The following is an 18,912-nucleotide window of genomic DNA, read 5'->3' as shown; positions in this document are numbered from 1 at the left end:
TTAAAAACTTAGTCTGAGTACATCTTTTAATTTTCCACTGTTGCTCTTCCCTTCGTTCTAATCTCCAGATCACCCTTTCACTAGCCAAACCCATGCCCATCCTCCGTTCTGCTCATTTATTTCAGCAGTTAATTCAGACCACTCAGCCCACACAGTCCATTGACCATCTGCTCCATTCAATGGCTCTGTCAGGCGGCTGTATGAGTCTCTTAGCCCCAACCCTAAGCATCTGGGTTAGCTTTAATTCCTTTTGCTAGGAATTCATTGCTTCTGCTAGCTACTGCCACCTAGTGGAAAACTATGCCATGCTTGTTTCCAAAGCCAACACATTAGCTGAAGTCAAATTGATTTCAATTAATTTTCCCTAGTCATCTTATGCTTATTGAATAGCCCTTGAAAGATTTGTACATTAACTTTAAAAAGCAAGACTATTCGGTTTCAGACTATTTCAATTCTAGGATTTAAAGTGAAATGTGAAAAATAGAGTATGTGCAATTTTGGGTTTTTTTTTTGGATTTTGGAGGGACTGGGTAAGTATCGATGGTTTGCTGTATACATCATGGGAGAGAAAACTCATGTGGCAAATTCTCAGATTTATGAGAGTATAGTATTTATAATCACCTCCTGATCTAGGGGAATATACAAGTACTTTTGTCCTATATATAAATCTCTTAGTTTGATCAGTTGGTTGGTTCTGTGCCCTTTGAAATCTAGGAAAAAATAAACAAACTGCTTTATTTCCCTTATCTCTGAAGAAAGAAACACACACTAATGTTTCTAGTGTTAATGCTTTAACGCTTGCTATTCAGTAGTGGAAGTGATCCATAAAAATAAGGCCTAATGTCTTCCTTGAGTATCAAACAATTTTTGAATGTATGCATGTCCATATCACCCTCTAGTGGTCATTCAATCAAAATGGAGCCACGAACAAAACAAAACAAAACAAAAAAGACTAGCTTCAAAATTCTCTAAATCTTTTTGGAGAATTATAATTTTAATTAGGCTGAATTTGGCAGGTTTTGTCTGTTTTTTAGAGAGAGAGGATGTGAAGAGGGAAGGACAGACAATGGAATGAGCAAGATACGGAAGTATATTTGCCATTTCTATATCCTGGGTTGGAAAAGATAGCTCAAAAAATTCACAAATTGTGACTAAAATATCTCGAGAAAGTCAGTACATTTGGTGTAAATCCTGTGGTCCAGTATATAAGAACAGAATGAGTCAAATGTATACTTAACAAGAACAAAGACTGCTATATGGTTAGTGGAAGAATACTTGGAGGAATAAATTCCTATCTATCCACATGTGAAGAATCATAGCAGGAATAAGTTTTTCCCTAGGTCCCTACCTAAGTCCTATATTCTTGGTCAGAACCTACCCTAACTCCATGTGATTATTTGGTTTTCAATAGAATGTATGCTTCAAAGGGTAAGTACTACTTTATTTACATTTGGATTCCTAGTGACTAATGTGTCATGCACATAAATAGGTGCATAAAATAAGCATTAGTAAACAGATTTATTAATGCATTAACAAATGTTTATTGAATTACTTTGTTTTGGGGGAGAAGAAAAAATCAATATTCATATTAGGATTTAGCCCATGAGAATGCTTTGAAACTCTCCCTTAGAGATACATAATAATGAATATTTTTCATCTTAATAGCAATAACAACAATAATAAGTGGCTTCCATTTATACAGCACCTCAAAGCTAGCAAAGAATAAAATTCTGAAACACCACCCTCCTCTATTTTGTCCACCCTATTATAGTGAATCTGTTGCTTCGGCCAAATAGGTCACCACCTAGTGGACAGCCTACTGATAATGAGATGCATCATATTCCAAGGAGAAACCAGTAAAACATGTGAGAAATGATGTAAGGAATTTCATGCAGGAGAAGTGTGACTGGGGGGAAAAGAGGGATAGAAATAATAGGAATAATAGGAATAGAAAATAACATAGCAAACTTGAAATTAATTTGAATTTGGAGGTAAGGTAGTCAGCTCTGTTAAATGCTACTCATTCACTCTTTCGGAGAAGTGCAAGACATCCCCTTGTGTAAAGAAAGGGGTAATGGCTAGACACAAGCAGACACAGCTCTAATGACAGCTCTCTGGAAGTTGTGGCTGTCATTCTTTCATTCTCTCCTGGTAGAGAACAATCTTATTCACAGAAATATGAATGAACTGGCTAGAATTCTTTCTCCCTTGGTTAGGTTGGTGGGAAGTAGTTGGGAAAAGAGAAAAGAGAATATATAAAAGTGCTGTCTGACTATTGGGGGGTACAAATATTTGCCTGTCTTGTACCTATATCCGACCGATGGCATCTTTTGTGATTAGAAATATATAGAGAGAATAGAAATATATTTGGAATAGTGATTAGAAATATATACGGAATGGCAAAACACAAAGAAGAGATATCATAGAATCTGGTGTTCGGAGAGAGGAAGGTGTTGGAAAATAATTACCAGCAACGATGAGTTCCAGGCTAAATGAGTTCTGCCCAGCTCGGTTGGTGGCTACACATGTGTAGATACCAGCATCTCTGGATGTGACAGGTTCGATGATCAAGGAGTGCACACCATTCTCACGCACCAACATCTTGTGAGCACTGTCAGGGCGAATAGGCTTTCCATCCAGTTGCCAACTCAGATCTGGAGTTGGTAATCCACTGACCTTAATTAGAAAGTAAATTAATGGAAACTCAAAATGCTTTGAACAAACAGTACCTTGATATAGTTCTAAATTAGTGAAGGAAGAGGGTTGAGAGATTGGAGATGTCCCTTAGACTTTTAGGTCAAGAAGTTTTCCTTGTGTGAGATAATTTTTTTTTTTTTTTCTTTTTGGCAATTAAATCCATCACCAATGATTCATTGAATGAATGACAGTTTTGGGTGAGTCAGTTGGTCAATACCCATTTGTTAAAGCACCAAGCACAGTATAAAGAATTAAGACAAACAAAAAACAAACAAACCAAAAAAACAATCCCTGCCCTCAAACTCACAATCTAATGGGGAAATGGGTGGCAAAAATAGGTCTGGCTAGCTTGGAGAAAAGAAAATTTTAAGCAGATATAATCACTATCTTCAAATATTTGAAGCAACATGCACTTGTTATTTGGAAGAGAGACTAGTTATTCTATGGTGCTCAGAAGACAGAACTAGGACCAACAAGGTAGAAGTCATAGAGGTAGATTTTGGTCCAATGAAAGAACTTTCTCGTAATTCAAGCCCCTGAGTAATGGAATGAGCTTCTTTGTGATAGAAGTCTATTTCTTTCTTTGGAGAGCCTCAGTGATAGCATTAATGTTTTTGACAGGACTCGGTGAACTCTGAAATTTAGAATTAAGGAGACCCGAGTCCCACAATACAACTTCGCATTTATAATCTGTAATTTTTGGGCAAATCACTCAATCTGAGCTACAGACCAGTAAAATTAAGAGATTGGAATGGGTGTTTTTTAAGACTCCCCTCCAGTTTTAAATTCTAAGATAATAATTTATTTTCTCTAAAGATCCCTCCAGCTCTAAACATGTGATCTAATGATTCAAGATGACCTTTAAGATCCCTTACAACCCTTAAGGTTCTAGGATCTTGATCTGGGATCCACTACATCTTGCCCTAGACTCCTAGGCTTCTAAATGGTGAACTTCTGCCATTTCTAGCTCAACCAAGACCCCCATGCAACTGTTTCCCTGGTCATCACATCCTGCACCTGCCTCTTTCTTTCTAACAATGGACCCCACTGCCCAGCCTAGGGCCCTGGGCTTCTGCCGGTACACCTTCACCATTTTTAGTCTGATCCTGAAGTTGTTCCAGAGCCATCCTTATGGCGTGCAACTATGTTTACCCTACTCATTCCCTTGGCTTTTTACTTCTTGCTCTGGTAACAGCAATGAAATCAGTATTCTTATTCCTGGAAATCACTTGCTCTGACAACACTTAATGTTCCTATGAATTCCTTGGTCTCTTTGACTATTGCCCTCTACATATTTTGTCTTCCCACATTAGAACATAACCTTCTTGAGGGCAAAGATTATTTTTTTTTCTTTTTGTATCTTTAATACCTAGTTCAGCACCTGGCATATGGTAAGTGCTGGGTAAATATTTTTTTTTTGTTTTTTTCATTCATGATATTATGACTTCCTTGTTAGCAAAGTTAATTTCCATCGGTGCGATGGTGATAAAAACAAAGTTTAATGCTGTATGACCTCACCAGAATGTGAGGATTATTAAGATGATGTCAGGTTAAGTTTTTGGAAAGATGCAGAACAATGATAATGATGAATACCTCATTCAGCCCTCACACAGTATAATCACTTCTTTCACTGTGGGACTGCCAAAGCTATAAGGGATACTATTTAATATTTCAATCAGTACCAAGGATTATTATTTTAATAACCCTGGAAACTGAGTAACAAAAGCAATTTGAGATTAACCAGAAAGCAATCTCCACAAATTAGAATCACAATAGAAACATCTTAACATTTTAAAATCATGACAGTTGTGTTGACCAGAAATCAGATAAAAGCCATTTAATTGCTAATAACATGATGCACTGTGAAGCCAGAGGAAGGCTGCCATCTGTCAGCTTTTTCCAGTTTTGCCCTTGATTCAGAATAGGAGAAAAATACCATTTAAGGGTACTTCCCACCCACCCCCCTCTTCTCATGGGAAATTCACAGACAAAAAAGATGTCAGCTGGTTTATAAAACAATTGTCTCTTTGAAGACCCAACTGTGCCAAAATCTGTCACTGAAGTTCCAAATTCCATTCTGGTTACGTGTCATTCATTTGATTCTGCCTACAATGTTTTGAATTTAAATCTTTAGAATGGACTTCATCATTGTTAAAGGTGTCTCCTCCTCACATACAGGGAGCAGAATGAAAGGGAAGACTTCTCTTCTGTAAGAATATCTTAAAAATCAAATCAATAATATTCCAAATATTGTAATTAGTCAAATTTCTTATGGGGATCAGAGCCACAGAGGAAGATAGTCAGAATGAATATGAAAACTCTGGACATAAACAATATAGATTTGGAGAGGGGAGCGTTTCCCCCACCTTGGTCACCTTCCCATCTTTTCTGTCCTCATTTTTGGTGGTATCACTGACTGTCCTGCGTTACTGTCACCCAGGGATGCCAGTGTGGAGGTGGGAATGGTGGGAAGATGCTTTAGGCAAGCCCCAAGGCTTCTCTGAGAACTTCAGTATCATAGCAGGTTGGATCTACTTTTCTTACACTTCAGAGCCAACCCACTAAGTGAAGTTCCTTTTCTAAGTGAGAAGAAAGCCCAGAGTTTTTGTCCTGTTCTAACCATCCAGTCTATATTGGATCAATTCCAATGGGAAGAGTTACTCATGTGAAGTAAAAAATGCTCCTTCATTCCACCCCTCAGCCATTTCTTTGTCCTTCCCCCTCCCCTTTCCCCCGCAGGCACAGTAACATTGTATGATCTCAGGGGTTAAAAGTCACCTTTTTGGACATCATTTTGGACAGTTTCGGTTCTCAAGAAATGTGTGGGAATGGGGAAATAAATACACTTACCATTAATGGACAGGGAAAAACTGTACTCCCTCGGGCTTAGTACCAAATCAAGGAGAGTCAGGTCCTAAGAATGCACCCGAGGGGTGAAAAGCTCAAGTTTTTGGCATATTTTGAAAGAATAAAGCTTAGTGGGAAGCTACAATATATAACTGACGTTTTTCCTGTAGTAGATCCTACAGCATGTAGTCATCTAGTACAGTTTTCCACTAAAATGTTAGTTATCCATTTTAGATCCCAGGATGAAAATCAACAAAGATACTTTGCTAATTAATTTTGTTTGAAAATGTATATTGTCAGCGATTTCCCTAAAATTAGGTCATTTTAACTGAGGGCAGAAAGTAATAATACATTTGTATATACTGAATCTTAAATAAGACTGATTTTTTTCATGTGGGTTTTAAAAGATCTGAACTATGACTTGTTTTAAAGATCCTTTCCTAGATCAAAGTATAGTGCAAGAGCAAAATAATAAAATATATAAAATCTCTCATTCCTCTCCCTCGCCCTCCCCCCCCCCCCAAAAAAAAAGACCTCATTTCTCATTTCCATATACTAAGTAGGGATTAATTTATTTTTTGTAAAACGAAGAGAACCAGCAGAGGGCGCCCAAAATATTTTAGAAATGAATAATTGGTTCTTTAATACTTGAAATGAAAATTTGAAGTCAAAGACTTTGATTAGGGCAGAAAACAATGGGATACTGAAAATATCTCTTAGACATTTTATTATTTTAGATACTCTCTTAGAAATGAGAATGGAAAAAATTTGGACACAGAATCATAAGAAGAGACTGGAAAGGGGAGCATTTTATCAAATTAACCAAATTCATTATTTTAACACCTCCATCCATGTGTTTGTAGTGAATGTGTAGAGAAGATATTTGCTAATAATATGAAACATAACCAAAGAAGGAATGAAAAAGCTTATCAAAATTTTCAGGATATAATAGTCTTATTTGAAACTTCCCTGATGCTGTTAATAAAAATTGTATACCATTAATAGATTTTATATAACTTTTCCAAAAGAGAAGTGCAAAAGAATGATATTGAGATGAAGTGAGAATGGAAGGAATCAGTTAGCAAATTACCTTGCAATCCATTCGGCAAAGTTTTCCTTCTTGAACAGTTAGGTCTCCAGGCGCCTGCAAGAAGTGAGGTCTGAAAAATCGTTCTTGAATTGGTTCATTTTCATCTCCACTGTCTCGTGATCTAGATCGGGGCCTTTGGAACAGAGTACAGAGTTTTAGTTCTACTTTTTGTTTTTGTCATAATAGATGAATCTGATGCATTGCTCTAATTTTTTAATCTCTTTGATTTTTTTGTGGGGGGCAACCAATAAGGGAATTTAAAAAATATTAAAAGTAGGATTTAATTTAGGAACATATATTGTACTTAAGAGTATATGAATTGCAGTAAGCCTTAAAATCATCTGGAAAGGACTTTAGAAACGAGTTGGTTCAACCACTTTTTGCAGATAACGTGAAGCTCAGAAAAATTAATTGACTTGACCAAGCTCTTAAAAAATTTTTTTTTATTTTGAACTTACCAAATACCAAATAAAAGCCATATATCTGTATTCATAATAGAACAAAAAAGATTATACATGAAATTGCAGGTCTGTTATGTATAGCTTGCTTTTCTTTTTAAGTACATAACAAATTCAAGCTATAGCTTTTAAAACTGAACTGCCTATGTTTCTGTCTGTGTGCCCAGGTAAGTAATTGGCACAGCAGAAATGGGAGTCCATCCAAGTGTTCTGACTTAGTCTGAATGTACTGTTCTCTCTACTATCACATACTGTTTAAATCCTGCCTGAACTTCTATTGTCATTGGACCTTTAAAATCATTGCAAATTAAAAGGAAGACAAATGGGGGGGGGGGGGAGGAAAGAGTGTTATACAGGTGTCCCAAAAGTCTTAATGCAATGTTAAAGTTTTAATAGCGCCAAGACTTTTGGAACTGTTTAAACTAGATTTTTCTTTTTCCAAATGAAGTATTTTTCCTTTAATTTTGAGAAGTAGCAGCAGCTGTTACCCATTAATTTGCTCCCAACTCTTTTTAACGGAAATTACTGTAACTTTCCACTGTGCTCTTAGATTTGTGGGAAATTCAAACTTAATATTTATTTTATATAATCCTAACACATTTGCATTAAAGCTCATTTTGCATAAAAAATCTTTTCATTTTTGTTGTTGTTTAGTCATTTTCAGTATTGTCTGACTCATCCTTTTGGGATTTTCTTGGCAAAGATACTGGAGTGGTTTGCCATTTCCTTCTTCAGCTCATTTTACAGATGAGGAAATTGAGGCAAACTGAGTTAAGTGACTTGCCCAGGATCACACTACTAGCAACTACCTGAGTCTGAATTTGTATTGGGTTCTTCTTGACTCTAAATCCAAAGCTCTATTCACTACACCACCTAGCTTCTCCTAGTCTTTTTCATATCAACCTCACTATCCTGCAAAAAAACTCAACCAAACTGAGAAACAACAACAACCAAAAAAAACCCCACAAGACATCTTTTCCTTTGATTCCATGATCACAGTGACATTTACAAAAATGTTCTTTAGAGTACACAAACCAAAAGAAATTTACCAGGTATATGTGAATTTTGTATTCTTTCTCCCTTTAAGAAGGCTAGAGAATTCAACTTTAGGAGCAAGATAATTTAAACAAATTCCAGAGAAAACTAAAAAAGATAACACAAGGAAAAAAAGAGTCCTGCTAGAAGTCACAGTAAATTAAATTTAAGAACACTTAAATAGAGAAAGCAATAATGGAACAAATTCAAAGTGTTCTTACTGTGACAGGCAAATAATTGTTAGCTTGTTTATAATCTTTTTATTCCTGCTCCAGGCACAGGTCTAGTTTATGAAGGAGCACTGATACATACAAAATGATCTCATTTATTGGAGACCACATAAAAAAAAAAAAAAAAAAACCCTACCAAATAGCACAGATGAATATAAATGACCAGAGAAGCAAAAATGCATAATCTTTACATGAATACAGGTGACTAAAAGAAGAGCTAAAGAACAGGGTAAGCCTGAATTAAAACTAAAACCTTGATTCAGGCACATGTTAAGTTTATTATTCCATTGTACATGTGTCCAGAGAAATAGGCTGTAATATGAGTGGTGACAGCAATTAAAAATAAATACAAAGATTCTTGATGTTGCCAAAATGAAGTTTCAATTAAATTTGGTTAGAGAAAACAAAGAAAGCTTTTTCAAATATCACAGACAAAGGCTCTGTGTCTGAAATATATCCATCCATGGGTGGATCCATAATTCAGTCTTGTGGAGGAGGTGTAGACATGTCCATTGCCTGATACTTAACCAGGTTCTCTTCTCCTGTCATATCCTGACATCTTTTTGGATCTACTGTTACTCTCTTTACCACATATTTATTTTATGTTCAGCATAATTCTCACTGCTCCGAAGGAGAGCACCTCTGATCTAAGCTGATTGCCCATGTAAATGAGGAGATGGAGGGGAATAGCATTTTATCTGAATGATTATCTTTTATAATAATTTCTATCTGACTTATTATGGGAAGAGCTAATCGAAGCCCTTGAAGTTGCCTGAAACATCTCGTAGTAAAATAATATTGTGTGCTGTTTCTGAAACCCCCAACACCAACTCTTCATAGGATGGGCTTTTTTTGGGGGGGGGGGACAAGGAGGCTGAATCAATGATCCCCACAACAGCCTCTTTGCTCTTCTAAAGAGAAGTCATTTAACCTCAACTTCATACGACTTCTGTATATGAACTCATAGTACTCTATACTGGTAGGAGTTTCCACTTCTGGTATGATCACAGATCTTTCCTGTAGAAGCACCCTGTAGATGCATCTAACGCTCAATTTCTTGGAGAGAAAGTTATGGATTTCCTTACTTTTTAAAATCTGACAAATATTTGCTTATGAGAATGACACGATCACAGCTTTAGAGATGGAAAGTACCTTAAGGGATACTGATTCCATTTTGCAGATGATGGAACTCAGGCCTAAAGAGGATGTCCAAGATCATACAGATAGAGAAGAAAACCAGGATCTGGACTTAGATTTTTCAGTTTAAAAATTCAGCTCTCATGTATTGCACTACGTACAAATTGTGCTTTTTATTTGGAAAAGCGAAATTGTAATCTTTTCTTCTCTCTAACATCCCTCAGGGAAAGTGAACAGGTTTTTAATACTGGATAGATGAACTTTATCCTGACCTGTAATATCCTTTAAAGAAATACAAGAAGATGTCAAACACCTTTGTTTTCTGAATGTATTCTGTCTTGAAGTCCAAACATGATCCTGGCAGTGTCCATTACTGTTATAGTAGCCATGCAAAGGAAATAAATAAAATACCTTCTAACATGAGGCTGGCCTGAGGGAGAACGAGGACTGCGGCCTCTCTGGTTGACAGCCTGTACCATCAGCCTTCCAGTACAACTCACTCGGCCCTGTCAGAAATAATAGGAAAATTAAAAAGGAAAAGAAAAAACGATTCATAATTGAATACATACATAGCCAAATGCCTCCATATTTCTTGTTTAGTTTTCAGCATTATTAGTCTCAAGACTACTGTAAATCAGCCTGTAATGTTACCAATGATTCATCTTTTTCTAGGAAAGGGATAAGGAACAGTGATGTAATAAGTGCTCACCTTTTTTTCTGAGGATTTGATAATATTGATTGTTGATTTACCATTTTCAGAACAAGGGGAAAAAAAAAACATTATGTATTTCCTGAGACCCTTCTTTTTGTGTTTTGGTTCAGCATCTGATATCTACTATTACTGTTTGCCTGAGTTGTCTTTAAACATCAAGACCACTTTTGATGATTTGCAAATCAAGTACAATTATTGCTAATCAAGCAATCTAATCAAGATCTAAGCTAGCCAGTGGCACTGGTGGAAAAAAGCAGGGAGGGAGGGAAGGAGTTAAGGAGTAAGAGAATAAGAAAATAAGAGCTCTTCCCCCTACATTTTTTGGTGCCTCACAATGATTTCTGAGGCCTTCATATGAAATGTTTGGATATCTCTTGTATTGATGTCACATCTATGGCTTGGTGCAGATTCCAAAATAAAAACTGGATGTTCTATTCCCTCATCTACTCTTCCCAGGAGCACATTTCTCTAATCCCAGTAATTTTCGAATTTCATGACCAATGGCATCACTTCCAAAACTATTAAGTTGTATTGGAATGGTGTAAATTAGCACCACTGTGAGAAGTTTCTTTGGCAAATTGCTATGGACTTGGAGTATCATCCCCTTATAATATCACAGTCTCATCCAAGAACATAGCCTGTCTAAGGATTTTTATCATTAGGTGTGTTAAATAGCTATAAGAATGGATTTGCTTATAGATGATGGCTGAACTATTAGGAAAATTAGTTTTTATTTGTTCAATTCTTTAGGGTTTTCCTAAGTTTGGCAGAAAGATTTAATGGAGCTACAAAAAAGGCCCAAATGATAAGGATTGAAATCCCTATCTTACAATCTTCATTCTTTATTTGAATTTCTTCCCTCATCAAAATCTTAACCAGACTTAACAGTTAGACATTCTTTCCTCTTTCCTCCCTGTGCCTCAGCCAACTGCCACTTCCCTGCTGCATGAATATGCACAGAATTCCAGTTACATTTGGTTGTGAACTCCTTAAAAGAAGGTGTCAGGCTTTTTTTTCCCCCCTGGATAGTTGACTCTAAAAGTTCCCAGTGGGAGCTAGATTAAAAGTACAAATGGTTAAAGGGGCAATGCTAAGTCTGACCAATTAAATCTTTGAGAGAACTCCAGGTCCAAACTTCTTTTAAGAAAACAGTATATTAATAGATAACCACATGATATGGTTACCAGAAAACCTCAAATGCACTCAATGAAACACTGAGAAAAACCCAAGTGTCCAAAAGAATAGAGAACTTAGTCCTGTCTATTGTCACATCATATCTGGAGGTGGATATTTAATTTTGTGTACCAGTCTATCAGAGACATTGACAAACTAGATCCCATCCAGAGGAGAACAGCCATGACAGAAGAACCAATGAAAAATGGTTGATGAAATTTGGGAAGTTTAGCTTGAAGGAAAAAAAAAAAAAAGACAAGGAAAACATGGCAGTTGACATTTTCAAAAAATGTGAAGGATTGACATCTATTAAAGAGAATAGATTTATTCTATGCTGCTCCAGGGGGGCAGAAGTAGGACTAATAGAGAAAAATTATAGGGAAGCAGATTCCAGGTCAAAATAACTTTTTCTTAAAGTCCAAAGCTATGCAATGGACTGATCTGTGAGATAGAACCCTATGACCACAAGCGCTCAAATCCAAACTGAATGACCTTGGATGGAGTAAATAACATTTCTAGACTAACTGGAAGATTAGACCAGAACGTCTCTAAAGTCATTTTGTACTCAGTGATTCTATAGGACTCTAATTGCTTGTTTTTTAGTCTTTTGAAAAATCTGTAGTTAAAATATATAGTATATATTTTAGGCTATTGTATCTTCTGGAAAAAAGCTATGGCTGTATATATATATATCATGGACTAATATTAAATATGCTAAAGAATAGTGCTATTAATATAAATGATATTATAATTGATGAAATATCAACAAATTATATGGAAGACATATCTTAACAGTTTATAACTATTCATTCACTCTACTAGTTTTTTTTTGACAACAATAACTCATAAAAACTATTTACTAAGGCATAAAGGAGATACTATCCAGTGGAAGGTATACGCACTGATGAAATCAGGTCAGCTGATGCATATAGAACTATTTTTTCCATGATAAAGAGAAGTATGGATTTCAGAATTTTGGTCATACAATTCTACCAAGACTTTATATCTATTTACTATCTATCCTTTTTTTGGAGAAAGAATTAGTTCATCCCTAAGGTCTGAAGGCATGGACTAATTCTTTTCTTTTCTATGTTCTGTATGAACTCATACAACCTATAGTAGCTGCTTAATACATGTTTATTAATTGCTACAGAATCAGTCATTTAAACAACAAAATCTTATTGAATGACTGCTAAGTCCTAAGCCAAAGGTGTCAAATTTGAGTAGAAACAAGGCCACTGAACTATACATTAAGATCCTTGACTTGTTTTGTTGAATATTTCCGAAATAAAATTTTACTCTAGTTGGGTCTTGCTCGGTAGTGTTATGGTTGAGTATTTTGAAACCTCTATCCTAGACATTATGCTAGATGCTTTGGATGATGCAAAGATAGAACACTCAAGAGATTCAAGAAAGCTACAATTTCACTAGAAAATAGTAGAAGAAAGTAGAAGCAGCATAACCTTGGGAATGGGAGGCAGTAGACTTGAGTTTAAAATCCAAATATGTCACTAACTAGCTGCGTTTCCTTTGGTCAGAAACTTCCACCTTTCGGGTTCTAAAATGAAGAATTTTGACTTTAAAGAGATCTAAGGTCTCTTACAACTCTTGATATTCTATGACTTTTGAGCATGAGAGTAAGAGATACACAGGGAAAGGAATGACTGGACTGGAAGGAATGGTTATAACCAGAATCATCTCTATACTCAGGAGAAATATCACAAGAGGATACCAAAAATATATATTACAGACCCCCACTAGCATTTAAAATGTTTCCTGTCACGACCACAGATAAACTCGGCAGAATTCTCATAAAAATCCTCATGAAAGATGAGGTATAATGTTACTAATGAAAACCAGTTCCATTCGAGTTACCTTATGTTTATTTGTACCTAAAATGCAGGCCGTGGGAGGCTAACTTCCCTCATGCTGACCTGTTGGTTAATGCTTGGCATGAACCTAATTGTTAAGCTGGTTTGGAGTCTCCTAATGAGGCTCCTCTAGGCCTGGAAGTCTCCAATTGCAACAGGAAAACTGGGTGGTCACATACTTAGAAGACCCCTATTATACTTTAAATAGTTGATCTTCTGCCAAAAAGCTGCATATGTTTGCTTTAATAAGTAAACATGCAGAATCCATAATCATTTTGGAGAGAGGATAGAGGAGAGAAGCCAGTACATTTTGTTTTATGTGAATAGTTTTAATTGTGTAAATAGGTAATATGGCTTTCCTCATTAAAGACTTTGACATTTTAGTGATTAAAAAAAAAAAAAATCTGGACCCACGATTTCACCAATGTGTGGGAACTTAGTCCATTAATGTAAATTGGTCAGTCTAGCATTTATAATCTTAGAGATTTGCTTGATTTGTTGAGAGGCTAAGTGTATTACCAATGGTCACTTAGCCTTTCTCTTTCTATATATATGTATATATGTGTATGTATATATATATCAGAGAAAGGAATTAAATGCAAGTTTTTCTGACTCCAGGATTGACCATACTTCCTATCATACCAGGAACAGAATTCTTATACTTTATATGTTTTTATTGTGGCCAAAATCATGCTGTAATAAATCACACTCCGAGATTTCAAGAATGTATGACCCCATTCATGGGAGTGCTCCCTCACCTGACACATACAGAAGGCATTTAATAAATCCTAAGGGACTATATAAATGCCAGTCATTAATGATCAGATCACAATTCTTCTATGACTCAGCAGAGAATTTTGTGAATTTCTGTGGAACAATAAAACAGCGCATCATTTGGTACCTAACTTTAGAGTGATGAATTTATTGAGGCTGGTCCTTGGGTGACAAACAGGCACAGTTCATTGTGAGGTCTGTACTTGAAATCTTTCCAGTTAAATAGGAACTGCCAAGATTTGTGTTGCCCTGGTAGAGCCTTCAAGACCTCCAGGGACACTTTTTTTTTTTAAGCAACGAAAGACTTTTGTGGTGGGAAGACATACAGGAGGAGTGAGATGATGGGTAGTGATAATGAAGGAAAAAAAAAATAAAGAGTGTCAATGGCACATCAAGTCATGGAACTAAAACAAATTCAGAAGACAGCATAAGAATCTATTAGATTAAATTTAATATATACGTTTAAAAACCCAAACTGCAATTCTTCATATCTTTATAGATAATATTTTTCTATTCTTTTTTCCTATATTCATCATAGTTAAATTCGTGTTTAAAATAATTAAATGTTTAAGAAAAGAACTCATGGTCACCTTCATACTAAAATAAAGCATCATCTAGAAATTTAGTCATAATCTAAGAAAAAAAGATGAATTTAGTTACTAGATCCATGATACCTCAAAGAGATGAAAATAAGAAGAAAAAGACCTATCTAAATGAGAATATTTATGGCACTCTTTTAGTAGTCACAAAAACTAGAAATGAAGGGGGTCTCAATCTATTGAGGAGTGGCTAAACAATTTTATTCACAACTAGTGGAATATTATTGTTCCGTAAGATATGACAAAATGGATGGTTTTTGGGAAAAAACTGGGAGGATTTCTGTAAATTGATGCAAAATGAAGTGAGCAGAAACATAAGGGTGATTTGTGCATTGATTAAAAAACATTATAAAGAAAAACAACTTTGAAAGACTTTAGAATTCTGATTATCACAATGATAAAACACAGTTCCAGAGATTTGATGAAATATGCTATCTCCTGAGAGAGAGGCATAGAACTAAAATGCATTTTTTAAACATTGGTCAGTAGGGAGATTTGTTTTCCTTAACTATGCGTATTTGTTAAAAGAGCTTTCCTCTAGGGGAGGGAGTGGGGGGAAGGAGGGGGAAAATTGGAACAAAAAGTTGGCAATTGTCGATGCGGTAAAATTACCCATGCATATAACTTGTAAACAAAAAGCTATTAAAAATTAAAACAAACAAACAAACAAACAAACAAAAGAGTTTTCATCCCTTCATTCTTCCCCTATATCTTCCTTTCTTTAGGGTTTGGGTGGGGGGGAAGGTAGGAGGGAGAAAAAAATGCTTATTAGTTAGAAAAATTTTAAAAAGTTAAGACTTTTATGAACTGATACAAAGTGAAATCAGCATAATCAAAACAATTTTACACATGATGATCACAATATAGTAAGGGGAAGCAATATTGCAAGACTTTAGAACTCTTATCAGTATTATGTCTAATGATGACTTCGTGGAACTGATGATGAAGCAAGTGTCTTGCTTGTTGGCAGAGAGGTGGTAGACTTTAGGGATAGAATAAGACATATATTTACTTGTAGGTCTGGCCAAGCTGTTGTTTTGCTAGACCATGCTTATTTGTTTTGAGGTATAGGAGTCAGTTGGAAGTGACAATGATGTAAGAATATGTCTTCAATAAAATATTAAAATAAACCAAAACAAATCTTGGGTTTAGATTCACCCTAGTATGAATTACCTGAGGGTGAGGAAGGGAGCTAACTTCGAAAAAATCAAGTTATCCTAGATGACCTGGTGAAATGTATGAAGTTTCTGAATAGCCGTTGCCTCTCCCCTCCATCCCAGAGGCCCTTTAGGACACTAAAGTTCCAAGATAGAAGAAAAGACCTTCAGAAAAGGTCCTGATCTGCCTTACATTATAAGTAAGATTCTACTACAAAAGACTTTATGAGGCCTGCTAATTGGTTTGTTGAAGTGAAATTTTGCTATAATAAGGAAGATATGTTATACATGCTAAAAACACATTCTTTAGGTTTAGGACCTGGAGAGGAAGCACAGCTGCCTGCAGTGAGTCAGTGAGTGAAAAGAGGTAGCTGTGATATAGTAAAAAAAAAAAAAGAAATCTGGATTTGGAGTCAGAATCCCAAGGAATTTGAATCGTGGCTCTGCCAACCAAATGTGTCAATTTGAGCAAGTGACTTTATGTCTCTGGGATTCATTTCCTCATCCAAAAAAAAAAAAAAAAAAAGGAAGTAGACTAGTGAATCTTAAAAATTCCCTTTCAAATCGAATGATCTAAGGGTCAGATATATTTGACTACAAGGAGAAAATAGGAAGTGTATCAAGCATATAAGCTCCTGAATTGATGTTTTGGTAGATGACTTGGGAAATTTTTTGGTTTCCTTCTTAGCAGGGGATGGTTGAATATATGAAAGGGAGAAAGAGTTAAGGACAGCTAAGGGCTATATCTAGCTCTCACGATATTAGTACCTCCCCTCTTTATCTCCAAGTACACATACAAGTCTTTTTATTTACAATCATTTGATGTTATGTGTTCAAATCTTGCCTCACACATTTACTAGCTGTGTGACTCTGGGCAAGTGACTTAATCATTTTCAGCCTCATTTTCCTCATCTGTTAAATGGGAATGATAATGAAATCTACCTTTTTGGGTTATTGTGAAGATCAAAATAAATGATATAAAATGTTTCACAAATCTTTAAGTACTTTATAAATCCTAGTCATTCATCTATTCCTTTTTTCCTCCCACCTATCTATTGCTATAGTTATATATTTTTATCTTTATCTGCTTATTTTACTTATCAAATTACATGGATACTGACTAGAGTCTATAAAAAATAGAGTAAAAACAGGATTTTAGGGATCATCTTAGGTCAGTCTCATTTTATGAATTATTTATTTATTATTTAAATAAGTAAGTGATGTACTTCAGGTCACAGAGGTCCTTACAGATCTTACACCTGTTCCACTGCACCACATTACTGTATTAAATAATTCATTGTCATCATTGGCTGAAAGCAGATCAAAGTACTGGTATCCTGAGCCTATCCCTTGCTTTTGAAATGGCTTTGTTATACAAAATACTTCTTTATAGTGGCAGTTACTGTGAAAGGACACGTGCATATTTGATGCAGCTTTGGTAGTTATTTTTCCCTTCTAAGGAGGAAGCAAAGGCCCCTTCATAAGAGGGTGGGACATGCAATGAATGTTTGTCTTGAGCATGACTATGTTTAGGGCAAGGTAAAGAGAGAAAGAAAAGGGAGATTTAAGTTTCCAGAAGATGTGATTCCTCAACAGTTTTCTTTCTACTGAAAATTCTCCATGAAGTCTATCTCCCAGAAGATTCTTTCTTTGCCTCTATGACTACCAGATGGTCTTCTCTGCATTGCCAAAGTGTAGTGCTGGAGAAACTGAGGCAGGATAGAGATTAGAGAACAATTTAATAATTTATTAAAGGGGAGAGATTTACTGGGACCAAATGGTTCATGGTTTGGTCCCAGGGCTGAATGGGACTATTGTCTCCAAGAATCCAGCAAACAATGAGAATTCTCAATGACTTATATATATGTGGCCCAGACACAGGGGGTAGACTGAGGCAGGGGCAGAGTCAGGGTGCTGAGAGCAGGAACGGGACTCTGACAGGGTGGGGTGAGCCACTGGAGAGGGGGTGACATAATAGGGGGAGGCACCCTGCAAAACAAAAGGACCCTGTGGAAATATTGAAATCAAATGAGTCGTGTCATTTGGCTCACAATTGGTAATCAACCTTTCTGTGATTTTTCTGTCCTTCTCTGCTCTATTTGCCCATAGCAATGGCGCCTCATTCGTGATGTGAATTTAGTGCTATATCTAGAGCTAAGCTTGTAGTGAATCCAAATTCTTTACTTTAAATGTTGGGAGAAATGATGCTTTTAGACCAGTCAGACTCTAGTATCTGATGTGGGCATGTGTATGAACAGGTACACACTGATACACTCCACTTTCCTCCACCCCACACAAAGCATTTAACTTAATCACTTGAAATTATTTAGATTAAGGGTCTAGCTCTCAAACCATTGCTGTGGTGTTGTTCCCCCTGCCACTGTCCAGAAACCATTATACAGATGCCACCAAAAGATCTCTATCTCCTTTCTCTGTGTGTCACACCTGCCAACCTCCTCTTAGCATCAATCTTTCCCACATATCTAAAACAGAAGATTTTTTTAATAATTAGTTTGTTAACACGGGGTCTGAACTTGTCACTGGCTCTTAAACATGTGAGCAACATTAATGATTAAAAACATTCGTTTTTTCCTCTTCAGATTACCATTTCAGGGGAAGCCCTGGAGCCATGCTTCCCTTTTCCCTAATTCTGTCCATCTCTTCCTTCTTGTCAACCTCCTTTCCATTCTGGAAAAACTTCTGTCCACTTCTCTATCACTCTCCTGCATAGCAACTGCTTCTTCTGGACTATTATTTCAGGAAAAAACCTTTACTTCATTACTGATTCTCTACCTTCTTATCCTAGTCCGCTGCCTTGTGCCCATGAAGTTACCCCTTCCTCTTTTCTCCATTCACTTCTGGCTAGTGAACCATAATCAGATTAAATTCTCCATTGTTCCTGAATAGGGAGTGTAAATCTATTTATAATTCTGCTCACTTACTTTGTGAACCAAGTGATCTTGTCCACTTAAGGATGATCTTTGCTTTTGTATTTGAATTTAACATAGTTCCTGCCACTAAGTGCTTAATGCCTTTTTCATTCATTCATTAAAAAAAATGTTTAACACTTTAACAACTCTATTTTTAAAAGTCAAAAATTAGTTGAAACAATCCTCTAAATTTTCTGTCTCC

At 36.0% G+C, this 18,912-nt stretch overlaps 1 protein-coding gene across 10 annotated transcripts in view; it reads right to left on the bottom strand.

The window, feature by feature from the left end:
- Positions 1-18,912, bottom strand: part of PALLD (palladin, cytoskeletal associated protein) — a 485,836-nt gene that overhangs the window by 4,639 nt on the left and 462,285 nt on the right. For all 10 annotated transcript variants that reach the window (XM_051964161.1, XM_051964163.1, XM_051964162.1 and 7 more), the window contains 3 exons: positions 9,906-10,000; positions 6,635-6,767; positions 2,469-2,676 (listed from right to left, as the gene is read on the bottom strand). In XM_051964161.1, the coding sequence (XP_051820121.1) occupies positions 2,469-2,676; positions 6,635-6,767; positions 9,906-10,000 (436 nt within the window). The remainder of the gene's footprint in view (positions 1-2,468; positions 2,677-6,634; positions 6,768-9,905; positions 10,001-18,912) is intronic.

This window comes from Antechinus flavipes, chromosome 6 (assembly GCF_016432865.1).
Source record: "Antechinus flavipes isolate AdamAnt ecotype Samford, QLD, Australia chromosome 6, AdamAnt_v2, whole genome shotgun sequence".
Taxonomy (NCBI): domain Eukaryota; kingdom Metazoa; phylum Chordata; class Mammalia; order Dasyuromorphia; family Dasyuridae; genus Antechinus; species Antechinus flavipes.
This window is presented reverse-complemented; position numbering and strand designations above follow the sequence as displayed.